We start from the raw sequence: 24,000 nt of genomic DNA, 5'->3' as shown, positions 1-24,000 counted from the left end.
AACCATGAAGCACGGGCATTAGCGCGATAATAAAATATGACTTTATTCTCGCTCATTCCTCTCTCTCTTTCTCGCTTACAACTGGGATGATGATGCTGTGCATTGCTGTCGCTGAATCCACGGAGACAGCAGACACAGAACATATGGGGGACTGCGCCTCGTCCCCGACCCCAAACACGGTAAACTTGTTGAAAAATAGCTTCCAATAGCTTGTTATTTTGCGTCGAGTAGCGCTGTGTGCAGGCCATAGAGACTGTATGCAGGCCAGGCTACATGATCGCCTCGAACAAAATACATATCCCACGTGAAACCTGGTATATTCTTCGTCGTACGACGTGGTGTTGCATGCTGAAAATAGCAGATTTACAAGCTCACAACGCGTCGCGTCCACCACACGTGAGCTTGTAGATCAGCACATGGAAATATGCAGGCTGAGCCGTTTAGAAACGTTCCCCTTCACAATAAAAGCTCATCAGCATGACAGGAGCAAAGTGGGCAAGGATTATGAATTCGGTGGCATTTCACATTGTAAAAGGGTGCAGGAAGAGTGGGCACGTGGGCACCTCAGTGTTAAATATCCTTATTGGCCATTAGGTTGAACATGCCCATGCAGAAGGTAAGGGGTGTGTCTCATTTCTGTTTTATATACAGTAGCCAAATGATAATAACTATATGGAAAAATGCACTATAGGTTAATTCATTATAATAATTTCCTATAGAATGTGTGTGAGTGAGAAATATTCCATGTTATGTGCTTGATTTAAGGCATTTATGCTTCAGCCAAGAAATACTTAGCTAGCCTTGGTGTTACGGTATATAAGGTCATACGAAGAAAAAGTTGGTGCTACCTAATATCATATGTTTATTAATTCACTGATTAATCCATATGTTTATTAATTCACTGATGATTTCATATGTTTATTTGTTCATCCTCCATCAACTGTTGAGTGTCTCCTTACAGTCAGTCCATCTCCTGATCCAGACATCAGTTCTATCAGAACTCTCTCCTAAAGGTTCGTTCAGATTTTAAATATTCCGACCAGTTCCTTTCCCCTCCATCAGGCGCCCCGGCTAGCCAGGGGGAGGTAGTTTAGAGACCGGGATTACGGCATGTTTTTGTGAGGGTACCTACCCTAGGGGACACGGGGAGAACATGCAAAATATGCACTCCACCCAGACTCTTCTCCCTTCTCTAATACACCCTGGACAACGCTCCACACGTCCCAGACTCTTCTCCCTTCTCTAAAACACCCTGGACAACGCTCCATACGTCCCAGACTCTTCTCCCTTCTCTAACACACCCTGGACAACGCTCCACACGTCCCAGACTCTTCTCCCTTCTCTAACACACCCTGGACAACGCTCCACACGTCCCAGACTCTTCTCCCTTCTCTAATACACCCTGGACAACGCTCCACACGTCCCAGACTCTTCTCCCTTCCCTAACACACCCTGGACAACGCTCCACACGTCCCAGACTCTTCTCCCTTCTCTAACACACCCTGGACAACGCTCCACACGTCCCAGACTCTTCTCCCTTCTCTAATACACCCTGGACAACGCTCCACACGTCCCAGACTCTTCTCCCTTCTGGCTTCCAAACTGTGGAACGAACTCCCCATTGTAGTTGGTAGTACTTATTGTCATGTGAACTTATTGTACTTATTGACAATCACAGTCACCCCCCCCCCTCCGGCACTCCTGAGATCCAGGTGTGTGTGTGTGTGTGTGTGTGTGTGTGTGTGTGTGTGTGTGTGTGGCTGGGCGTGTGTGTGGCTGGGGGTGTGGCTGGGTGTGTGTGTGTGTGTGTGTGTGTGTGTTTGTGTGTGTGTGGCTGGGCGTGTGTGTGGCTGGGGGTGTGGCTGGGTGTGTGTGTGTGTGTGTGTGTGTGTGTGTGTGTTTGTGTGTGTGTGGCTGGGCATGTGTGTGGCTGGGGGTGTGTGTGTGTGTGTGTGTGTGTGTGTGGCTGGGCGTGTGTGTGGCTGGGGGTGTGTGTGTGTGGCTCGGGGTGTGGCTAACATTCAAGGGTCTTGTTTTTATAAACCTATCGTTTTTCAACGAAGGAAGCAGTGATTTGGAAACAGAAACTCTTATTGGACAAAAGACCTTTCCTGGGAACATTTTATAACCACAGAAACACTTTAGGTAAGAACATGTTTTCATACTGAATGATTGATTGATTGATTGATTGAATACTGAAACAGGTAAAAAGGTACAGTGGTATAATTTACAATAAGACAAAAGGCCCTCTACGGCTTGTCTCCATGTTGGTCCTGATGCCTAACCCTAATCTTATTTAATTCATATTTTAGTAAATAAGCCTTAACCTTTTGGTAGAGCTTTTTAATACAGTATAACTTAGACAATCTGTATCCCCTGAACAAGCAAGCCAGGCTCAATATGGTAAGAATATCTGCACCATATTTACTATTCAGAAATAGTATATAGAAGTATAATAATAATAGTATATAGAAGCATCTTGACATCTTTAACTCATATCATCTCTTCTGGGGGTCCCTGGTTTTTAACTCATAATAATAATAATAATAAAACTTTATTTGTATAGCACCTTTCATGACATGAAATGCAGCTCAAAGTGCTTTACAGAAAAATTGAGAATAAAAGAAAAGCAAGGCAACAACATTAAAAACAAGTAATGCAATAGGACATGAATAACAAAAAGAAAAAAGAAAAGATCAATTAAAAGCAATGTTGTAGAAGTGGGTCTTGAGCTGAACTTTAAAAATGTCTACAGAGGCTGCCTGTCGAAGGTACAGTGGGAGTTTGTTCCATGCCGTCGGCCCGTAGAAGCAAAAAGCTGCTTCCCCGTATTTTTTAGTTGCCATTTTTTTAGGCAAAGCGAGCAGGCCAGCAGTGGAAGACCTTAGGGGGGGCGGTTTGGGACATATTTAGGCAGGCAGTCATGTAGGTAGGAAGGTGCGAGACCATTTTACCGCTTTATAGACAAGTAAAATCATTTTAAAATCAATCCTAAAAATAACCGGAAGCCAGTGCAGTGAAGCCAAAACTGGAGTAATATGTTCTCTCATCTTAGTTCTAGTTAAAACTCTGGCTGCTGCATTTTGGACAAGTTGTAATCTGTCAGTTGTTTTCTTAGGCAGTCCAGAAAAAAGTGCATTGCAGTAGTCAAGCCGAGAAAAAACAAAGGCGTGGATTAGCGTTTTTGCATCGTCCAAAGACAAATAGGCTCTGATTCGTGCAATATTTCCAAGGTGAAAAAAGGCAATCTTGGTAACATGATTAATGTGTGAATTAAAATTCAATTCAGAATCAATAATAACCCCCAGGTTCTTTACTTTACTGTTACTTTCTACAGTCAGGTTACCAAGTCTGCTTATTATTGATTCTTTCGGCTCACTAGAACCGATTATGAGAACTTCTGTTACCTAACATGTTCATATCTTCTCTTCTGGGCGTCCCTGGTTTTTAACTCATATCTTCTCTTCTGGGCGTCCCTCCCTGGTACAGGTGTGGATGGCTTTGGAAAAATACCGCTGATAAATGTAACAATAAATAATAATATAAATGAATACAGATGGTGTTATATATATATATATATATATATATATATAATATAAATGAATACAGATGGTGTTATTGTAGGTAATATAAATTAATACAAACCAGTGTTGTTTTTGGCAGCAAATTTTGATGTTGGTTTTAGTCAGTCTCTACGTAGATCAGCAGAGGTTAGGTAATAGCACAGCACAATGCAACGACAGCAGAGGTTAGGTAATAGCACAGCACAATGCAACGACAGCACAGCAGAGGTTAGGTAATAGCACGGCACAATGCAACGACAGCAGAGGTTAGGTAATAGCACGGCACAATGCAACGACAGCACAGCAGAGGTTAGGTAATAGCACGACACAATGCAACGACAGCACAGCAGAGGTTAGGTAATAGCACGACACAATGCAACGACAGCACAGCAGAGGTTAGGTAATAGCACAGCACAATGCAACCACAGCACAGCAGAGGTTAGGTAATAGCACGGCACAATGCAACGACAGCAGAGGTTAGGTAATAGCACGGCACAATGCAACGACAGCACAGCAGAGGTTAGGTAATAGCACGACACAATGCAACGACAGCAGAGGTTAGGTAATAGCACGGCACAATGCAACCACAGCAGAGGTTAGGTAATAGCACGACACAATGCAACGACAGCACAGCAGAGGTTAGGTAATAGCACGGCACAATGCAACGACAGCACAGCAGAGGTTAGGTAATAGCACGGCACAATGCAACGACAGCAGAGGTTAGGTAATAGCACGGCACAATGCAACGACAGCACAGCAGAGGTTAGGTAATAGCACGGCACAATGCAACGACAGCAGAGGTTAGGTAATAGCACGGCACAATGCAACGACAGCACAGCAGAGGTTAGGTAATAGCACGACACAATGCAACGACAGCAGAGGTTAGGTAATAGCACGGCACAATGCAACGACAGCAGAGGTTAGGTAATAGCACGGCACAATGCAACCACAGCAGAGGTTAGGTAATAGCACGGCACAATGCAACGACAGCACAGCAGAGGTTAGGTAATAGCACGGCACAATGCAACGACAGCAGAGGTTAGGTAATAGCACGGCACAATGCAACGACAGCAGAGGTTAGGTAATAGCACGACACAATGCAACGACAGCAGAGGTTAGGTAATAGCACGGCACAATGCAACGACAGCAGAGGTTAGGTAATAGCACGGCACAATGCAACGACAGCACAGCAGAGGTTAGGTAATAGCACGGCACAATGCAACGACAGCACAGCAGAGGTTAGGTAATAGCACGGCACAATGCAACGACAGCACAGCAGAGGTTAGGTAATAGCACGGCACAATGCAACGACAGCACAGCAGAGGTTAGGTAATAGCACGGCACAATGCAACCACAGCAGAGGTTAGGTAATAGCACGACACAATGCAACGACAGCACAGCAGAGGTTAGGTAATAGCACAGCACAATGCAACGACAGCAGAGGTTAGGTAATAGCACGGCACAATGCAACGACAGCACAGCAGAGGTTAGGTAATAGCACAGCACAATGCAACGACAGCAGAGGTTAGGTAATAGCACGGCACAATGCAACGACAGCAGAGGTTAGGTAATAGCACGGCACAATGCAACGACAGCACAGCAGAGGTTAGGTAATAGCACAGCACAATGCAACGACAGCAGAGGTTAGGTAATAGCACGGCACAATGCAACGACAGCAGAGGTTAGGTAATAGCACGGCACAATGCAACCACAGCAGAGGTTAGGTAATAGCACGGCACAATGCAACCACAGCAGAGGTTAGGTAATAGCACAGCACAATGCAACGACAGCAGAGGTTAGGTAATAGCACGGCACAATGCAACCACAGCAGAGGTTAGGTAATAGCACGGCACAATGCAACGACAGCAGAGGTTAGGTAATAGCACGGCACAATGCAACGACAGCACAGCAGAGGTTAGGTAATAGCACGGCACAATGCAACGACAGCACAGCAGAGGTTAGGTAATAGCACGGCACAATGCAACGACAGCACAGCAGAGGTTAGGTAATAGCACGGCACAATGCAACCACAGCAGAGGTTAGGTAATAGCACGGCACAATGCAACGACAGCACAGCAGAGGTTAGGTAATAGCACGACACAATGCAACCACAGCACAGCAGAGGTTAGGTAATAGCACAGCACAATGCAACCACAGCACAGCAGAGGTTAGGTAATAGCACGACACAATGCAACGACAGCACAGCAGAGGTTAGGTAATAGCACGACACAATGCAACCACAGCAGAGGTTAGGTAATAGCACGACACAATGCAACGACAGCACAGCAGAGGTTAGGTAATAGCACGACACAATGCAACCACAGCAGAGGTTAGGTAATAGCACGACACAATGCAACGACAGCACAATGGCTAAATGAAAAGATGAGTGAGGGGTGTGGAAGCGGATCGGATGGCGAGGCTATTGTTTGCTTCCAGGAAGTTGGCTCTGGTCGTCCTATTGTGATCTTCACTGCCGTGTGAACTTTGAAACACTAGACCTGGTTGTGAAGGATTCAGACCAGAACGTTATGACGACACCAACCAACCATCATCCACCAACTCGTGTCCTTTGTCGACGTGAACCCATAATATGCACTTTGGAGAACTCTTATATTAAGTTTTAAAAAATCACACTTGTGTGAAGCGAGGGCCTGTTTTCATATAACGTCCATATATTACGTCGTCATTTAGTGCCCTAAACAAACATAAAAGTGAATCTGAATATTTTCAGATGGGGGTCCCTGGAGCAACATATTTTCAGATGGGGGTCCCTGAAACAACATATTTTCAGATGGGGGTCCTTGACATGAAAAAGGTTGAGCACCACTGATATAGAAATATGGGGGTTTTCAGAAAACTGTCAGGATTTAGAAGACATTTGTAGAATCTGGTCTCAGGTCCGAATGGGTTAAAATAAATTAATTGATGTTGTATTTTATTTATACTCTGGTTAAAGTGGTGATGATGTCTGCTCTATACTGCCTCCTGCTGGTCGTCCCTGTGGTCACAGCCCAGAGGTTCAACTGGGGTCTGTGTCCTACACCCACTCTGCAGGCCAACTTCTCCTTAGCACTGGTAACACGCATGCACGCACACACACACGCACACACACGCACGCACACACACACACACACACACACACACACACACACACACACACACACACATTATGTCAAAACCTTTTTTTTTTAAGCTTATAGTGTCTTTCCTGCCTTTCTCCGTGTGTGCGTGCGTGCGTGCGTGCACAGTTCCAGGGCCGGTGGTTTGAGCACAGGAGGCTTCCGTCCCTGTACGAGAGAGGGAGCTGCAACGAAGCTAGCATCAAAGACATCGACGGAAACACACACATAACTTTCTCCCAGACCATGTGAGTAGAGATGGAGACACGTGTGTGTGTGTGTGTGTGTGTGTGTGTGTGTGTGTGTGTGTGTGTGTGTGTGTGTGTGTGTGTGTGTGTGTGTGTGTGTGTGTGTGTGTGTGTGTGTGTGTGTGTGTGTGTTTGAAAAACACATTTCTTTAATATTACTCCTCCAGATTCTGTCCAAAAATCCCACAAATCGTTACACAGTATCTCTATAGTCATGTGATCTGTCCCATATGTCATATTACATCCTAATTGGCTAACATTTAGTTGGTAATACTTTGTTTTAGATGTACTTTATAGCATCACTCTGTTTTAGAGGCATTTACAGTAGATTGTGACCCCGCCCCTTTCTCTCTGTGTGAACCAGTGAGGGTCAGGTGGACTCCAGCACACCAACGGTGATCAGCCAGACCACCGTACAGCCGGCCAAGCTGGTGTTTAGCTACTTCTATGGTGAGTAATCTGGTGTTTAGCTACTTCTATGGTGAGTAATCTGGTGTTTAGCTTCTTCTATGGTGAGTAATCTGGTGTTTAGTTACTTCTACAGTGAGTAAAGTAGATAGACTACCGCAGCACAGCACTTAACCTGTTAGATCCAGACTAATCACTAATATATAAACAGATCTGTTCCAGTTCTCCTGTGTTAGATCCAGACTAACATATTATCCTCTATATAAACAGATCTATTGTGTTAGATCCAGACTAACATATTATCCTCTATATAAACAGATCTGTTCCAGTTCTCCTGATGGGTGTTAGATCCAGACTAACATATTATCCTCTATATAAACAGATCTATTCCAGTTCTCCTGATGGGTGTTGGATCCAGACTAACATATTATCCTCTATATAAACAGATCTGTTCCAGTTCTCCTGGTGGGTTCTACATATACAGACTAACATATTATCCTCTATATAAACAGATCTGTTCCAGTTCTCCTGGTGGGTTCTACATACAGACTAACATATATCCTCTATGTAAACAGATCTGTTCCAGTTCTCCTGGTGGGTTCTACATACAGACTAACATATTATCCTCTATATAAACAGATCTGTTCCAGTTCTCCTGGTGGGTTCTACATACAGACTAACATATTATCCTCTATATAAACAGATCTGTTCCAGTTCTCCTGGTGGGTTCTACATACAGACTAACATATTATCCTCTATATAAACAGATCTGTTCCAGTTCTCCTGGTGGGTTCTACATACAGACTAACATATTATCCTCTATGTAAACAGATCTGTTCCAGTTCTCCTGGTGGGTTCTACATACAGACTAACATATATCCTCTATATAAACAGATCTGTTCCAGTTCTCCTGGTGGGTTCTACATACAGACTAACATATATCCTCTATATAAACAGATCTGTTCCAGTTCTCCTGGTGGGTTCTACATACAGACTAACATATATCCTCTATGTAAACAGATCTGTTCCAGTTCTCCTGGTGGGTTCTACATACAGACTAACATATTATCCTCTATGTAAACAGATCTGTTCCAGTTCTCCTGGTGGGTTCTACATACAGACTAACATATTATCCTCTATATAAACAGATCTATTGTGTTAGATCCAGACTAACATAGATCCTCTATGTAAACAGATCTGTTCCAGTTCTCCTGGTGGGTTCTACATACAGACTACAGCAGCACAGCGGCGGTCTACTACTGCAGAGACTGTTTCAACCTGTTCCACTTCGACCTGGCGTGGCTGATTGGACGCTCGCACCAAGCCCCGCCTCCGGCCGCGCTGGGCGCCGCCGCCCGCGTCTTCCAGCGAGTCAACGTCAACGTCAGTCTGATGGTGGTCGCCGCCCAGACGGGCTGCGACGACCAATAGGAATGAAGCATTTAAGAACACGACGACCAATAGCAATGAAGCATTTAGAAGAAACCAATAGGAATGAAGCATTTAGAACGGACCAATAGGACTGAATAATTTAGAACAGACCAATAGGACTGAATCATTTAGAACGGACCAATAGGACTGAATCATTTAGAACGGACCAATAGGACTGAAGCATTTAGAACAGACCAATAAGACTGAATCATTTAGAACACGACGACCAATAGGACTGAAGCATTTAGAAGAGACCAATAGGAATGAAGCATTTAGAACAAAGGACCAATAGGAATGAAGCATTTAGAACAGAGGACCAATAGGAATGAAGCGTTTAGAACACTGTTGGATTTGACGGCATTTTTCTATTTAATAAATCTAATACAATTCCATTTAGTTTTAGTCATGTGAAAGGTTAACTTAGTTTTAGTCATGTGAAAGGTCTTAGGTTTAGTCATGTGAAAGGTCTTAGGTTTAGTCATGTGAAAGGTCTTAGTTTTAGTCATGTGAAAGGTCTTAGTTTTAGTCATGTGAAAGGTCTTAGTTTTAGTCATGTGAAAGGTCTTAGTTTTAGTCATGTGAAAGGTCTTAGTTTTAGTCATGTGAAAGGTCTTAGTTTTAGTCATGTGAAAGGTCTTAGTTTTAGTCTGCTGGAGGTGTGTGTGTGGGACACCGTTTAACACCGCTTTCATTTGCTTTATTTCATTTACTTTATTTAAGTGTTTGCTTTACGTTTGAGCACCGTTATTTATATTGCTTTAATAAAACCCTTACAATGCATCGTTTAATAAAACCCTTTAATAAAACCCTTTAATAAAACCCTTACAATGCATCGTTTAATAAAACCCTTTAATAAAACCCTTACAATGCATCGTTTAATGTTTAATTTCATGTAGTCGCTTTAGAAAGGGTCCATTTGGTTACCAACTCTTACATCATTTAGCTGAAGCTCACTGGTTGAGAACCACTGTGGCTTGATAAAGAAAGTTCAAAACCTTCTGACAGACAGACAGACAGACAGACAGACAGACAGGCAGGCAGGCAGGCAGGCAGGCAGGCAGACAGACAGACAGACAGACAGGCAGACAGACAGATTATATCAATTGCCAACAATAAATGCAGTTATTTATAATCAATGTATTCATCAAAAGCATCATTACTATTATTATTATTATTATAACTCAGTTCACCACAGACTCCTTACATTCATGTTGTTTAGTAAACACCACATTGACAATGAAGGGAACATGTATGTCATAATGTGCCTCTTTACGTCATACTGTCTCTTTATTGTTAATGGTGTTTAATGTTTGTGTTGTCACCATCACCATACATCACCATTACATCACCATACATCACCATGACATCACCATTACATCACCTAATCAACATGAGTTAGACTTTATTATATTAGCGCCCCTCACTTCACATGGGTGTGATTTTTACTTTTTACATTCCATAAAGGAGCAGGAAGAAGATAATTCTAGAAAATTATTTGATATTGTAAATTCAGTGTTAATTTAACTCTGAGAGTGTACACTCTCAGTTACAGACCTGTAAGGGTCCATTTGGTTCCACGTGTTACATTACATATACACACACACACACACACACACACGCACGCACACACACAAAATTGGCATTATTAAAGTGGAGACGTTTAGCAATGTTGCTCATTCCACGGACGCGTGGTCATGACAAGCTGTACCTCGTTGTAAAGGTGACTAATCAACGATTAAAATGATGTAAAACACAAAACCAACTGGTATTATTAAAGTGGAGAAATAATGGACCAAAGTTAAGTTTCCGGTCCCCTCACGGAGCACGGTCTGCTCACCAGAGGGCGCTATTGCCCACGTTTTAATTCATTTGGCACCACAATGCAACTCAAAGCACCTGTAGAGTGAAGGTTAATGACGAACAACAGTTTATATTAACGTATTTAGAAAGCATAGAGTTATTGTAATGTTGTATTAACCTCATTAAAGCATAGAGTTACTGTAATGTTTTATTATCCTATTTATAAAGCATAGAGTTAGTCTTGTTGTGGAACTACTACAGGTTGCTGACAGTCAGTCGAGGATGGAAGTTCAGTCCAAACTAACTACCACCACAACAGCTAGTCTCTCAAGACAACTGTTGACTCCCGGATTGCACAACGTCTAGAACTAAAAGCCAAGATGAAGGTATAGCGGCAGGTCAGCAGCTAGAAGATGGAAGGAGAGACAAAGAAAGAGACAGAAAAGAAGAAGATGGAAGGAGAGCTCTAGAAAGAAACGGATCAAAGAGAAGACTCGTGCACCATCCTCTCTAAAATCAGCATTTTGTAAAAAGGTAGGCCTTGCGTTATTATTTCCTAAAAGTTTGTTTGTTTATTTGTTTGTTTTTGTTGTTTGTTTTACATGTTATGAAAAGGAAGGACATTTTGCTGCAGTTTGGAAGCGCTCATTGTATATCACTCAACAGCCCATGTGTAGCACCTGCTTTGAATTAGCACATAATGCAGGAGGCAGCAGGACATTGCTTTACAGAAAACGAGTGCTGCCAAACTCTGATGGCAAAGATGGCCGCGTTCTGCAAATGGTCAATACTGGCATTTCTATGATCCTTAAAGGGATAGTTCAGTTATTTTTTTTAACTTAAGCTGTATGAAATACTTGCCAATTATATAGTGGTTGCAACTGTATTAATTGATTGCCCGAGTCTTGTATTAATTGATTGCCCGAGTCTGGGAGTTCTGCTCTGGTTTTGGTCAATATTAAGGCCCAGGCCAGTATAGGCCACACTACTAAACGGATATGTTTGTCCTCCGTTTTAGAGAAAATCCCTGGCCATACGACAGAGATATCTATGTCCACACAAACGCAGAAACGCATTGAACACAGGGTAAAATCACTGCAGTAGCAGGTTTCAATTGTATAGGCTATATTATACTTGATTTTATATTTACACTTGCCAATGATATTTTAATGAAGGAATAAGTACCGCATTTTAAAAGCCACCTAAATGGTGAGTGGAAGTAGGCCTATATGTTTCTATATGTGCGTAAATCTCCAAATCACGACTCTCGACTTTTCTCTCCATATAATAATAAAATGATACACACTTTATCATTGCTCTGGTGACTTGGCAAGTCCTGCACAGAAAATAATAGCAGAGTCAGACCTATAGAAGTGTCGCGTCCACAAAGTTGCAGCTTAGAGTGGCTATATTTTCTAGTATAGGCTACTACTGTACTGGACTGTACTGTACTGGACTGGACTGTACTGTACTGTACTGTACCAGTGTTGTTTTTGGCAGCAAATTTCTATTTTAGTTTAGTCGTAATCTTTGGACTGAAACTTCATTTAGTTTTAGTCACATTTTAGTCACCTGGAATGTCTTAGTGTTAGTTTTTGTTTTTGTCGACTAAATGTCATAAGATTTTAGTCGACTAAATCTACAGTTGATTTAGTCGACTAAAATGTATTTTGGCGGGTCTTGATGCCGTCGTAATGAGTGTTTTTACACTTGCTGAAAATAGCCAATCTACAAGCTCACAACGCGTCGCAAAGCGACGTGTTGTGAGCTTGTAGATCAGCTATTTTCAGCATGCAACCAAGTGTAAAATTACTTCTGGATCTCTAGTCCACTAGTCCCTTCCTAACATTTTAGTCTAGTTTTTATTTGTCGACGAAATTGTCAGTATATTTAGTCTTAGTTTTAGTCACTGTAGCTTAATAGTTTCCATTTGTTCTTGTCTGTGAAAATAGGTTGTCCACGAACATTTTTCGTCTTAGTTTTAGTCGACGAAAACAACACTGTACTGTACTGTACTGTAGGTGCTCTCTCTCTCACACACACACACACACACACACACACACACACACACACACACACACACACACACACACACACACACACACACACAGAGAGATAGAGATCTGTGACACTAGATTGTATCAACCTGTTTAGGTGTGGCAGCATGTGTCATGCTGTCATATGTCACGTGTTGTCATTTCAGATCTTATGTAACAACATTGGAATGAATCAGCCAGGCAGGAAAGTGTCCCAAGTGGGAGTGTCTAAGTGGTAGAGGGCGGGGCTTTGCTACAGTTGATTTGGGTCAAACAGGTTGGACTGAATGAGTGACGTTCTGCCGACAGATTGACATCTGAACTTCTCTCGACTCCATTTCAGAAACCTGATCATGTTGATACCGAGTGGAGACACGCTGTTCTGTCTCCTTGATAAGCGTCTCGTCATTCGTCACACACACACACACACACACACACACGCACACGCACACGCACACACACACGTGAGTGTGGAACTATAGTGTCTCTCTGGAGTGAGTGTGGAACTATAGTGGTCCTCTGGAGTGAGTGTGGAACTATAGTGGTCCTCTGGAGTGAGTGTGGAACTATAGTGGTCCACTGGAGTGAGTGTGGAACTATAGTGGCCCTCTGGAGTGAGTGTGGAACTATAGTGGTCCTCTGGAGTGAGTGTGGAACTATAGTGGTCCTCTGGAGTGAGTGTGGAACTATAGTGGTCCACTGGAGTGAGTGTGGAACTATAGTGGCCCTCTGGAGTGAGTGTGGAACTATAGTGGCCCTCTGGAGTGAGTGTGGAACTATAGTGACCCTCTGGAGTGAGTGTGGAACTATAGTGGCCCTCTGGAGTGAGTGTGGAACTATAGTGGCCCTCTGGAGTGAGTGTGGAACTAGTGGCCCTCTGGAGTGAGTGTGGAACTATAGTGGTATAGTAATAATAATAAAACTTTATTTGTATAGCACCTTTCATGACATGAAATGCAGCTCAAAGTGCTTTACAGAGTAATGGAGAAAAAGAGAACACAAGAGACAGGAATAACCACAGGGATTTTATAAGATCAATTAAAAATGTGCTTTAAAAATGTCTACAGAGGCTGCCTGTCGAAGGTACAGTGGGAGTTTGTTAAACTACAGAGGCTGCCTGTCGAAGGTACAGTGGGAGTTTGTTAAACTACAGAGGCTGCCTGTCGAAGGTACAGTGGGAGTTTGTTAAACTACAGAGGCTGCCTGTCGAAGGTACAGTGGGAGTTTGTTAAACTACAGAGGCTGCCTGTCGAAGGTACAGTGGGAGTTTGTTCCACGCCGTCGGCCCGTAGAAGCAAAAAGCTGCTTCCCCGTATTTTTTAGTTGCCAATTTTTTTTAGGCAAAGCGAGCAGGCCAGCAGTGGAAGACCTTAGGGGGCGGTTTGGGACATATCTAGGCAGGCAGTCATGTAGGTAGGAAAGGTGCGAGACCATTGATGGCTTTATAAACAAGTACATTTCATTTTAAAAATCAACCGGCAGCCAATGTAGGGATTTGGGGAAGCTAGAACCGGCGTAATATGTTCTCTCATCTTTTAGTTTTAGTGTATTTCTCCAGTTTAGAGAAATATAGAGCGCCAGAGGAACAGCGCCCCCTATAGGCCCAGCGGACTATGAGGTCAGTGCGACAGTGACCAGCCAGAGCGCCAGAGGAACAGCGCCCCCTAGGCCCAGCGTGCTGGCGGAGTTGCAGTAGCTGGTGTCGCAGCAGGCCGGTCCTTGGGTGAAGCTGGCCAGGCTGACCAGCTGAGAGAAGACAGACAGCCGCGCCGACGAACCGCAGAAGTCTGACGAGACGCAGCCGTGCGTGTTCCGGGCGGGGCCGGTGGACACTGCAGGTCAAAGGTCAACACAAACTAAATATGAACAAAACTAAAAGTGCACAAAAGGTACATTCTGACCTGAGTTCAGTTCTAAAAAATGTCTTATTTTCTACATCCTGACAGTTTTCTGAAAAAGCTGTGTTTCTGTGTCAGTCGTTCTTCGATTTTTCAAAAAATAGCAGATCTACAAGCTCGTAGCGCGCCACTCGGTGGCGCGCTACGAGCTTGTAGATCTGCTATTTTTCAATAGCTAAAGCATAACATAATGCTTAACACCAAAAGGGGTTCCCGCACAAAATGGGTTAAACATTTTTGTTATACTTTAAAGCTATTGAAAAATAGCAGATCTACAAGCTCGTATAGCGCAAATATATTCGTTCACAGCAAATGTTTTTTTAACTCGTTATCTTTGCTTCTGGGGGGGGGTCCCTGGAACCATGAGACCCGTTTCTGAATTAGGCTAAGAGAGGTCATGTGACCGGTCATGTGACAGGTCATGTGACAGGTCATGTGACTCACCTGTGCCGTTGACACACCTGTCCTGCAGGCCCACGCATGTCAGAGAGACGTTGCAGACGGTGGCCGTCTGCTCGTCACACGTGAAACACTTCAGCTCATTGGCTGTCTGCGCAGACGCACTGGGAACTGAAATGAAACAAGACATTTGATTGGCCGGCTGCTGAGACGCACTGGGAACTGAAATGAAATCGGTGAAAAACGTGCATATTATCTTTTAAATATTCCTAAAAAAAAAGATAAATGAAGTTGGGAACTTCTCCTTTGGTCCACCCATTCCTAAGACGTGTGAGAAAAAAAATCCATTGTGGGTGTATTGGATTTTTCTGGATCACTAAACACGGGTGAAATTCACCCAGACACCTGTAGGAAAAACCATGGATGTGGGCGGGGAAACACACCCACCTTCTATGATGTCACTGAACATCATGAAGGTACTGAAAGGCCCGCCCACCTCTGACATCATTATGATGTCACTGAGCATCATGAAGGTACTGAAAGGCCCGCCCACCTCTGACATCATCATGATGTCACTGAGCTTCATGAAGGTACTGAAAGGCCCGCCCACCTCTGACATCATCATGATGTCACTGAGCATCATGAAGGTACTGAAAGGCCCGCCCACCTCTGACATCATCATGATGTCACTGAGCATCATGAAGGTACTGCCCACCTCTGACATCATTATGATGTCACTGAGCATCATGAAGGTACTGAAAGGCCCGCCCACCTCTGACATCACCAACAATATGAAAATTGCCTAAATATAATTGTCCGGGTGTAAATCACCCATGTCTAGTGTTCTAGGGTCTAGTGTTCTAGGGTGTAAATCACCCATGTCTAGTGTTCTAGGGTCTAGTGTTCTAGGGTGTAAATCACCCATGTCTAGTGTTCTAGGGTCTAGTGTTCTAGGGTGTAAATCACCCATGTCTAGTGTTCTAGGGTCTAGTGTTCTAGGGTCTAGTGTTCTAGGGTGAAACCACCCATAGTGTTCTAGGGTGAAACCACCCATAGTGTTCTAGGGTGAAACCTCCCATAAAGTTCTAGGGTGTAAATCACCCATAGTGTTCTAGGGTGAAACCACCCATAAAGTTCTAGGGTGTAAATCACCCATAGTGTTCTAGGGTGAAACCACCCATAGTGTTCTAGGGTGTAAATCACCCATAGTGTTCTAGGGTGAAAGTGCCACTGTTTTCTCTATAATCCACCGGTCAGTGTTAGTGTGTCTGTACCCACCGGTCAGCGTGGTCAGGGTTAGTGTGTCTGTACCCACCGGTCAGTGTTAGTGTGTCTGTACCGGTCAGTGTTAGTGTGTCTGTACCCACCGGTCAGTTTTAGTGTGTCTGTACCGGTCAGTGTTAGTGTGTCTGTACCCACCGGTCAGTGTAAGTGTGTCTGTACCGGTCAGTGTTAGTGTGTCTGTACCGGTCAGTGTTAGTGTGTCTGTACCCACCGGTCAGTGTTAGTGTGTCTGTACCCACCGGTCAGTTTTAGTGTGTCTGTACCGGTCAGTGTGAGTGTGTCTGTACCCACCGGTCAGTGTTAGTGTGTCTGTACCCACCGGTCAGTGTTAGTGTGTCTGTACCCACCGGTCAGTGTTAGTGTGTCTGTACCCACCGGTCAGTGTTAGTGTGTCTGTACCCACCGGTCAGTGTTAGTGTGTCTGTACCGGTCAGTGTTAGTGTGTCTGTACCGGTCAGTGTTAGTGTGTCTGTACCGGTCAGTGTTAGTGTGTCTGTACCCACCGGTCAGTGTTAGTGTGTCTGTACCCACCGGTCAGTGTCAGTGTGTCTGTACCGGTCAGTGTTAGTGTGTCTGTACCCACCGGTCAGTGTTAGTGTGTCTGTACCCCACCGGCCAGCGTGGTCAGTGTTAGTGTGTCTGTACCCACCGGTCAGTGTTAGTGTGTCTGTACCCACCGGTCAGTGTTAGTGTGTCTGTACCCACCGGTCAGTGTCAGTGTGTCTGTACCCAGAGGTCAGTGTCAGTGTGTCTGTACCCACCGGTGAGCGTGGCGGTGTTACAGCCGTCCGTGTTGCAGCAGTAGGACGCAGCGATGCCCGTGCCGTGGCCCAGGTTGGCGGAGATGGTCAGGGTTCCCGTGGTCAGGCAGGTGGAGTCGGCCACGCAGCCCTTGAACATCCTCAGAGCGCTGCTGCCGCTGACGTCGGCTGCAAAGGGTTAAATTATTACACCACTATACATTGACTGTAATAAATGAGCTTGTAGGTCTGCTATTTTTTTTTTTATCGTAACAATGTGCCTCAAATAACCCGGGAAAGCACCTGTGTGTCATTTTACATTTTAACCCATTCTGGCCGGGAACCCATTTCGGTGTTAGCATCATGTTATGCTTTAGCTATTGAAAAATAGCAGATCTACAAGCTCAAGAACGACTGACATTTTTTAGAATCTGATCTCAGGTCAGAACGGGTTAATCAGACCAGTGTGTGTCCAGTGGAAACCTCGTTATGAATCTGATCTCAGGTCAGAAATGGGTTAACTGTATTAGCAGTGATATTCACAGTGCAGAGAGGCTGATATAAATATAATAAATAGTGATATTTACAGTCCAGAGAGGCTGATATAAATATAATAAATAGTGATATTTACAGTGCAGAGAGGCTGATATAAATATAATAAATAGTGATATTCACAGTGCAGAGAGGCTGATATAAATATAATAAATAGTGATATTCACAGTGCAGAGAGGCTGATATAAATATAATAAATAGTGATATTCACAGTGCAGAGAGGCTGATATAAATATAATAAATAGTGATATTTACAGTCCAGAGAGGCTGATATAAATATAATAAATAGTGATATTTACAGTCCAGAGTGGCTGATATAAATATAATAAATAGTGATATTTACAGTCCAGAGTGGCTGATATGAATATAATAAATAGTGATATTTACAGTCCAGAGTGGCTGAGATGCAGCGCGGGTTGGAGATGCTGCAGTTCTGCAGTGGGGCGGAGGAGCTGCAGGCGGAGTCACTGCAGCTGTGGCACTGCAGAGCTGTGGCTGGAGGAGACATTTAACACCTGAGTTACTGTGACTGTAATAATAATAATAATAATAATAAAACATTATTTGTATAGCACCTTTCATGACATGAAATGCAGCTCAAAGTGCTTTACAGAAAAATGGAGAATAAAAGAAAAGCAAGGCAACAACATTAAGAACAAGCAGTAATGCAATACAGTGAGGACATGAATAACAAAAATAAAAAATAAAAGATCAATTAAAAGCAATGTTGTAGAAGTGGGTCTTGAGCTGAGCTTTAAAAATGTCTACAGAGGCTGCCTGTCGAAGGTACAGTGGGAGTTTGTTCCATGCCGACGGCCCGTAGAAGCAAAAAGCTTCGTAAAATAATTTTAAAATCAATCCTAAAAACAACCGGAAGCCAGTGCAGTGATCTTAGTTCTAGTTAAAACTCTGGCTGCTGCATTTTGGACAAGTTGTAATCTGTCAGTTGTTTTCTTAGGCAGTCCTGAAAAAGTGAAAAAGTAATGAAGGACAACATGTGTTTAACACAGAGTTACTGAGGCTGTAATGGAGGACATGTCGGGCACAGGGACAAATTAGCCATTGGGCCAGTGGAGCCGTGGCCCAGGGGCCCTTGGCTCTCAGGGGCCCTTCAGGGAAATTGGACCGTAAGGTACTAGGTTTGACGCCCTGAAAAGGGCTCCAATTGGCCATTGATTTTGTTAAATTTGTAATTTCGTTACATATCGTCCGTGTCTGGACACACACACACACACACACACACACACACACACACACACACACACACACACACACACACACACACACACGGACATAAATATTCCAAAACTTGTTCTGCCTGACGACAACATAACAATGTTTTCCTTAATGTCTCATTAATCGTGTTTAATTTGATTGTATTACAGTTTTACTTGAGATGAATGTAAATTACACTAAATAAATAAAAAGGCTAATATGAGGTTTCCCCTCATAGAGCTCATTTACATAATAAATATAAACTATGAATAAATCATTAATCATTATTTTAACTCAGCGTGGGTATTGGAACATTCCCCTGAGCTCATTTACATAATAATATTATTATATTGGAACATTCATAGAGCTCATTTACATAATAATATAAACTATCATTGTTTTAATTCCCAAAACTGTAACTTCCAATAGTTAAAATATCCCTGAGGACTAACTGTAGTTTCTGTCTGTATATCAGAAATGATTTATTCATAGTTTATATCATAAATAAATATGTAAATGAGCACGTTTCAGGAGTTAAAATAAATACATAAATAGATCAAAGTAGATCTGATACTCTGGACGCCGTCGTGTGATAAAAGTTTTATGAAATAAAGAGTTAGATTTTATGGAGATAACAGGTTTCATGCCGAGACAACAACTACATGTATTTCATTTATTTAGTGTAATTTACATTAATCTCAAGTAAAACTGTAATATAATCAAATTAAACACAATTAATAATAATAAGGAAAACATTGTTGCATTGTTGTAAAAAATATATATTATATGATGTATTACACCTGTCGTATTATCTGCCCTGACGTGCACTTTGTGATCAGCAATCAGAAATACAATAAGTAACTTGTTCCACCGTTCAATGCAAAAAACACAAAAAAAACCCACATTGTTGTTAATGGAAATTAGGCTATTCGTGTAACAATGAATCAACTTGTGTAATGGTGACACCCTTTGTGTGAGTGTTCACCTGCATAGTGTGTGAGGTGAGGTGAGGTGAGGTGAGGTTAATCTTCAAAAATAGCTGATCTACAAGCTCAAAACGAGCTTGTAGATCAGCTATTTTTGCTATTGTTTGAATTGAAATCCTGACTTTTTTTTTGTTGTTGCTATTTTTCAAATGGAATCCTGAAAAGTAATATTGTTTAATTTTTAGGTGGTGTGTGTGTGAGGTGAGGTTAGGCTTGAGTAACCCTACCTATAGTACCTGCGTATAGCAGAGTGTGAGAGGGTGTTAGGTGAGGAGAGGTTGGAGTGTTAGGGCCGATTCATACTCCTATTTTAGAGCCGAATAAAAGTCGGTTCGGTGCTGTAGAGCCTATAATTTGACGTCATTTGAGGTTCGGGGGGGCGGGTACCGTCCTAAAGTCGGCTCTTCGGTGCTACTGAATTTTCTGACGAGCCGAAATCATTTCGGCACTACAGCGCCGAAACAGCGGTAAAATAGGAGTATGAATCGGCCCTTAGGAGAAGTTGGAGTGTTAGGAGAGGTTGGGGTGTTAGGTGAGGAGAGGTTGGGGTGTTCGGTGAGGAGAGGTTGGGGTGTTAGGTGAGGAGAGGTTGGGGTGTTAGGTGAGGAGAGGTTGGGGTGTTAGGTGAGGAGAGGTTGGGGTGTTAGGTGAGGAGAGGTTGGGGTGTTCGGTGAGGAGAGGTTGGGGTGTTAGGTGAGGAGAGGTTGGGGTGTTCGGTGAGGAGAGGTTGGGGTGTTAGGTGAGGAGAGGTTGGGGTGTGAGGTGAGGAGAGGTTGGGGTGTTAGGTGAGGAGAGGTTGGGGTGTGAGGTGGTGTGAGGTGAGGAGAGGTTGGGGTTTTAATCCTACCTGCATAGCAGAGGCTCCATGCGATGCTCAGAGTCCACATCAGCTTCATGTTGGAGGAGAAATTATAACAATCACACACACTGTAAGTCTGCACACACACACTGTTTACACGCTCTTTACACACACACAGCATGTCCTTTTATCATCACCCTCGGAGGAGGAGGAGGAGGAGGAGGGAATAGATTAGATATATTTAATTCTACCACAGGTCGTTTCTAGGAAGCAATCTGATTGGTTAAAACAGCCTTCCAGCCGTGGGTTAAACCAGCACTGTTCACCACCTAATCAAAACAAAGAATTCAGCCGCTCTGTTCTCCCAGAGCGCTAGCAAACTCGGTGGCTAGGCTAGCTAGTTTATTGGGAAATTTGTGGTCATAGTGACTACATCTGTCATTAAAAAAATATATTCTTTCAGCGATTCTCTTTGTTTTAAGGGTAACTGTGGTAGAATTGCAATATTACACTCGAGGGTGTGGGTTAATGTGATTATTGCCACTTCAGTGATGCTTGCGGAACTCGACTCCGTCTCGTTCCTGACCGCATCCCTGTCGTGGCAATAATCACGTTAACCCACAACCTCTCGTGTAATATTGCTTAAATAACTCTTAACTGGATCTTTTCACATCAACTGTGAAGGAATGCAGCAATGCAACCTGGACTGCTTTCTGCATGGGGTTCATGTTGTTGATGTTGAAATCATCAAAGAGTTTAATGTTAACGAGATGACAAGTCATCTGTTAGAGAAATTAAACATAAATACAGCCTACTGACAATGGGCTGCAATGTCTCACATAATAATAAGAATAAGAATTATCTACAAGCTCGTAGGGCGAGTGCTGCGTTACGAGCTTGTAGATCTGCTATTTTCGAAAAGTTATGAAAATGTGGCGCAAATATTTGAATATAATTTTCTTTAACTCAAATCTTTGCTTCTGGGTCTCTGGAACAACATATATTTCCAGATGGGGGTCCATAATTCTAGGGGTCATTCATGACATGAAATAGTTTTGAATTATTTTTTTGTTTAGGATTAAAGAAGACATTTTGTAGAATCTGATCTCAGGTCTAAAGGGTTAATGTTTTATCATCAGAAGATAGAGATACAAGAAGACACTGGGCCAAATTCACAACGGCGTTTACGATGATAACATGACGTGAAGCTAGCGGAAAGGCATTTACGTGGATTTCCCACATTAATTTGGAATTCAGACAGCAGCGTGCTGCCGATCCGATTCACATTGGAAAATGAATATAGGGCTATATAGCCCTATATAAAAAAATAGAAGACCACATTAGCCTAATGAATGGCATCAGCGTGTTTGAAAGTCGGCCAGTCATATCATAGTTTTAAGCCAGCTCACTTCCACTCGCGCTTCACAAACATGACGGACAGACTTTATAATAATGTATATTGATATTGATCACATGCATGGATGCCACACACAGAATAGTTTAACTCACTGGATAAACTCACTGGATTATAATTTCTTCAGACAAGAGGATCCCACTCCCAGGCCTACGAGGTGCCTATAATTATTCACTTATGATAGGCTACTGTTCTTTATCGCGCAAACCATGCCCCCCTCCCTCTCTCTCTCTCTCTCTAGCTCTCTCTCAAAAGACGACTTTTGCATTGACATATATAATCTGCAGCTAAAACTGCTTTCAAAGTCCAGAAAGAATTGACAAGGACTGGTTATATCAGAGTGGTGATAGGCTCAAACCATTAGAAATAACTTTGAGGGACATAGACAATATGATTATTAAATATTAAAAGCAGTTTTAAAATGCATGTTATTTGCGCTTTAAATAAATTATAATTATATTGCTTCAGCGGAGCACGCACCGTTGTAAGCTTGGAAATCTTTTAATTTAATTTGGTGTCCTTTGATGGATTGATGTCAGTTCGTACATATATAGTAGCCTACAGTGGTAATATACAATGGTGCAAAAACGACATAACATAAAAGCCCAAACTGTCCTGCTCCTACATGTGTAGAATTATTACATTAATAGAGTGCGGGCTATATTCATAGCAGTGACCGCGGCTTTGATTTCTTTCCATGAGCAATCATTTTTATTGTAATTTGTGAAGCCGCTGCCCGCTATATAGTCTGCGGCTGCAAAGCCTTTTTTCTTTTTTTGACAGACCAAACTGCTGTCTGCTGAGTCATGCTTGAAGCCTTTTATGGTGCGATATGGGGCGTCGATCTATGCAGATGAGGTTGTCGGGTGCTTTTCCGATCACTTTGCACCCGCTGCATTCAGTATGACATACACCTGCGATACGCCTGCGTACCTGTGGTACACACCGCTCTCTGAATAACACGTCATCTCAACGTAGCTTGATCGGACGGATAAATACGATATCTGTTTCCGCCACAGTGTAACGGTGGCGTATTTCTTTTTAATGAATCGGGCCCAGTGACTCTATGGGGAATGGGAGGTGTGGCGTGGTGCGTGGTGGTTAAAGGTCACATTGCGTGACTCTCAAAGCATGAGACTTGGCAGCCCAAAACAGCAACACTGCATCCCGCCCAGAATGGGTTAGCCTCATAATGGACGTGTGTTTCATTAAGATCATCAGTCATCATTAACACATTTAGGCCCGACATCGAAATTAAAATTACATATTTTCTGAAAAACCTCATGTTTCTATATCAGTGGTTCTCAATATTTCATGTCAAGGACCCCCAAAAATATATGAAATTGGCCGCTGACCCCCCCATCTGAAAATGTGTTGTTTCAGGGACCCCCTCCTCCCAGAAGCAATACGATTGGAGTTAAAAACGTTCGCTCTGAAATAATATATATTCAAAGCTTTGCACCACATGTTCATGATTAAAAAAAAAAATAGCAGACCTACAAGCTCATAGCGCGCCACTCGGTGGCGCGCTCTGAGCTTGTAGGTCTGCTATTTTTCAATAGCTAAATTATAACATAATGTTTAAAACACCAAAATGGGTTCCCACCCAGAATGGGTTAAAGCCATACATTGGACATGTGTCTTATGTTCACATCATCAGTCAGTGTCATTGTCACTCTACCGTGGAGAGGGAGAGAGAGAGAGAGACTAAAGTATGACATGATGCTTAAAACACCAAAACTGGTTCCCGCCCAGAATGGGTTAATCTGTTGCCCTGAGTTAACCTGCTTCATATAACCTCATATAACCTCATATAACCTCATATAACCCGCTGTGTTTCATTAAGATTGATGGATATTTTCTTATTGATGTTTTAATGGTTTCATATTTTATGTTCACATAATTATTACTATGTTAAAAAAGACCTTGTAAATCTTTTTGTATCTGGTGAACAGGACTGCCCTGCTGTCACCCAGTGATGTCATATCAATATTTGCATGTGTATTAATTCTATTATCAGCTGTCACTCACTCCAGATTGATTTAAAAATGGAGAACAACATGCCCTAAAGATGAGGATAAAAATACACTCTCACCCCATGAGATAAA

The 24,000-nt window shown here is 42.9% G+C and overlaps 3 protein-coding genes across 3 annotated transcripts in view; 2 read left to right on the top strand and 1 right to left on the bottom strand.

Annotated features, from left to right (window-relative positions):
- The window catches only part of cops9 (COP9 signalosome subunit 9), a 69,545-nt gene that overhangs the window by 15,629 nt on the left and 29,916 nt on the right, over nucleotides 1-24,000 (top strand). The gene's annotated exons all lie outside the window — the stretch shown is intronic.
- On the top strand, nucleotides 6,528-8,769 carry LOC308336003 (apolipoprotein D-like; the record flags this gene model as incomplete). The annotated part of the gene is made up of 4 exons (XM_080793245.1): nucleotides 6,528-6,638; nucleotides 6,812-6,930; nucleotides 7,295-7,380; nucleotides 8,534-8,769. The coding sequence occupies 4 exons, from the start codon at nucleotides 6,528-6,530 to the stop codon at nucleotides 8,767-8,769; spliced, it is 552 nt and encodes a 183-aa protein (XP_080649371.1).
- On the bottom strand, nucleotides 14,889-20,674 carry LOC308336631 (phospholipase A2 inhibitor and Ly6/PLAUR domain-containing protein-like; the record flags this gene model as incomplete). Its single annotated transcript, XM_080794076.1, has 4 exons — nucleotides 20,527-20,674; nucleotides 17,866-17,973; nucleotides 16,948-17,115; nucleotides 14,889-15,073 (listed from the first exon to the last, which is right to left on the bottom strand). Exons 1-4 carry the CDS (start codon nucleotides 20,657-20,659, stop codon nucleotides 14,889-14,891), a joined length of 594 nt encoding a protein of 197 aa, XP_080650202.1. The 5' UTR covers nucleotides 20,660-20,674.

Source organism: Protomyctophum bolini, assembly GCF_963924005.1.
Source record: "Protomyctophum bolini genome assembly, chromosome: 21".
Taxonomy (NCBI): Eukaryota; Metazoa; Chordata; class Actinopteri; order Myctophiformes; family Myctophidae; genus Protomyctophum; species Protomyctophum bolini.
The sequence above is the reverse complement of the archived record's forward strand: the minus strand, read 5'-3'. Positions and strand labels throughout refer to the sequence as shown.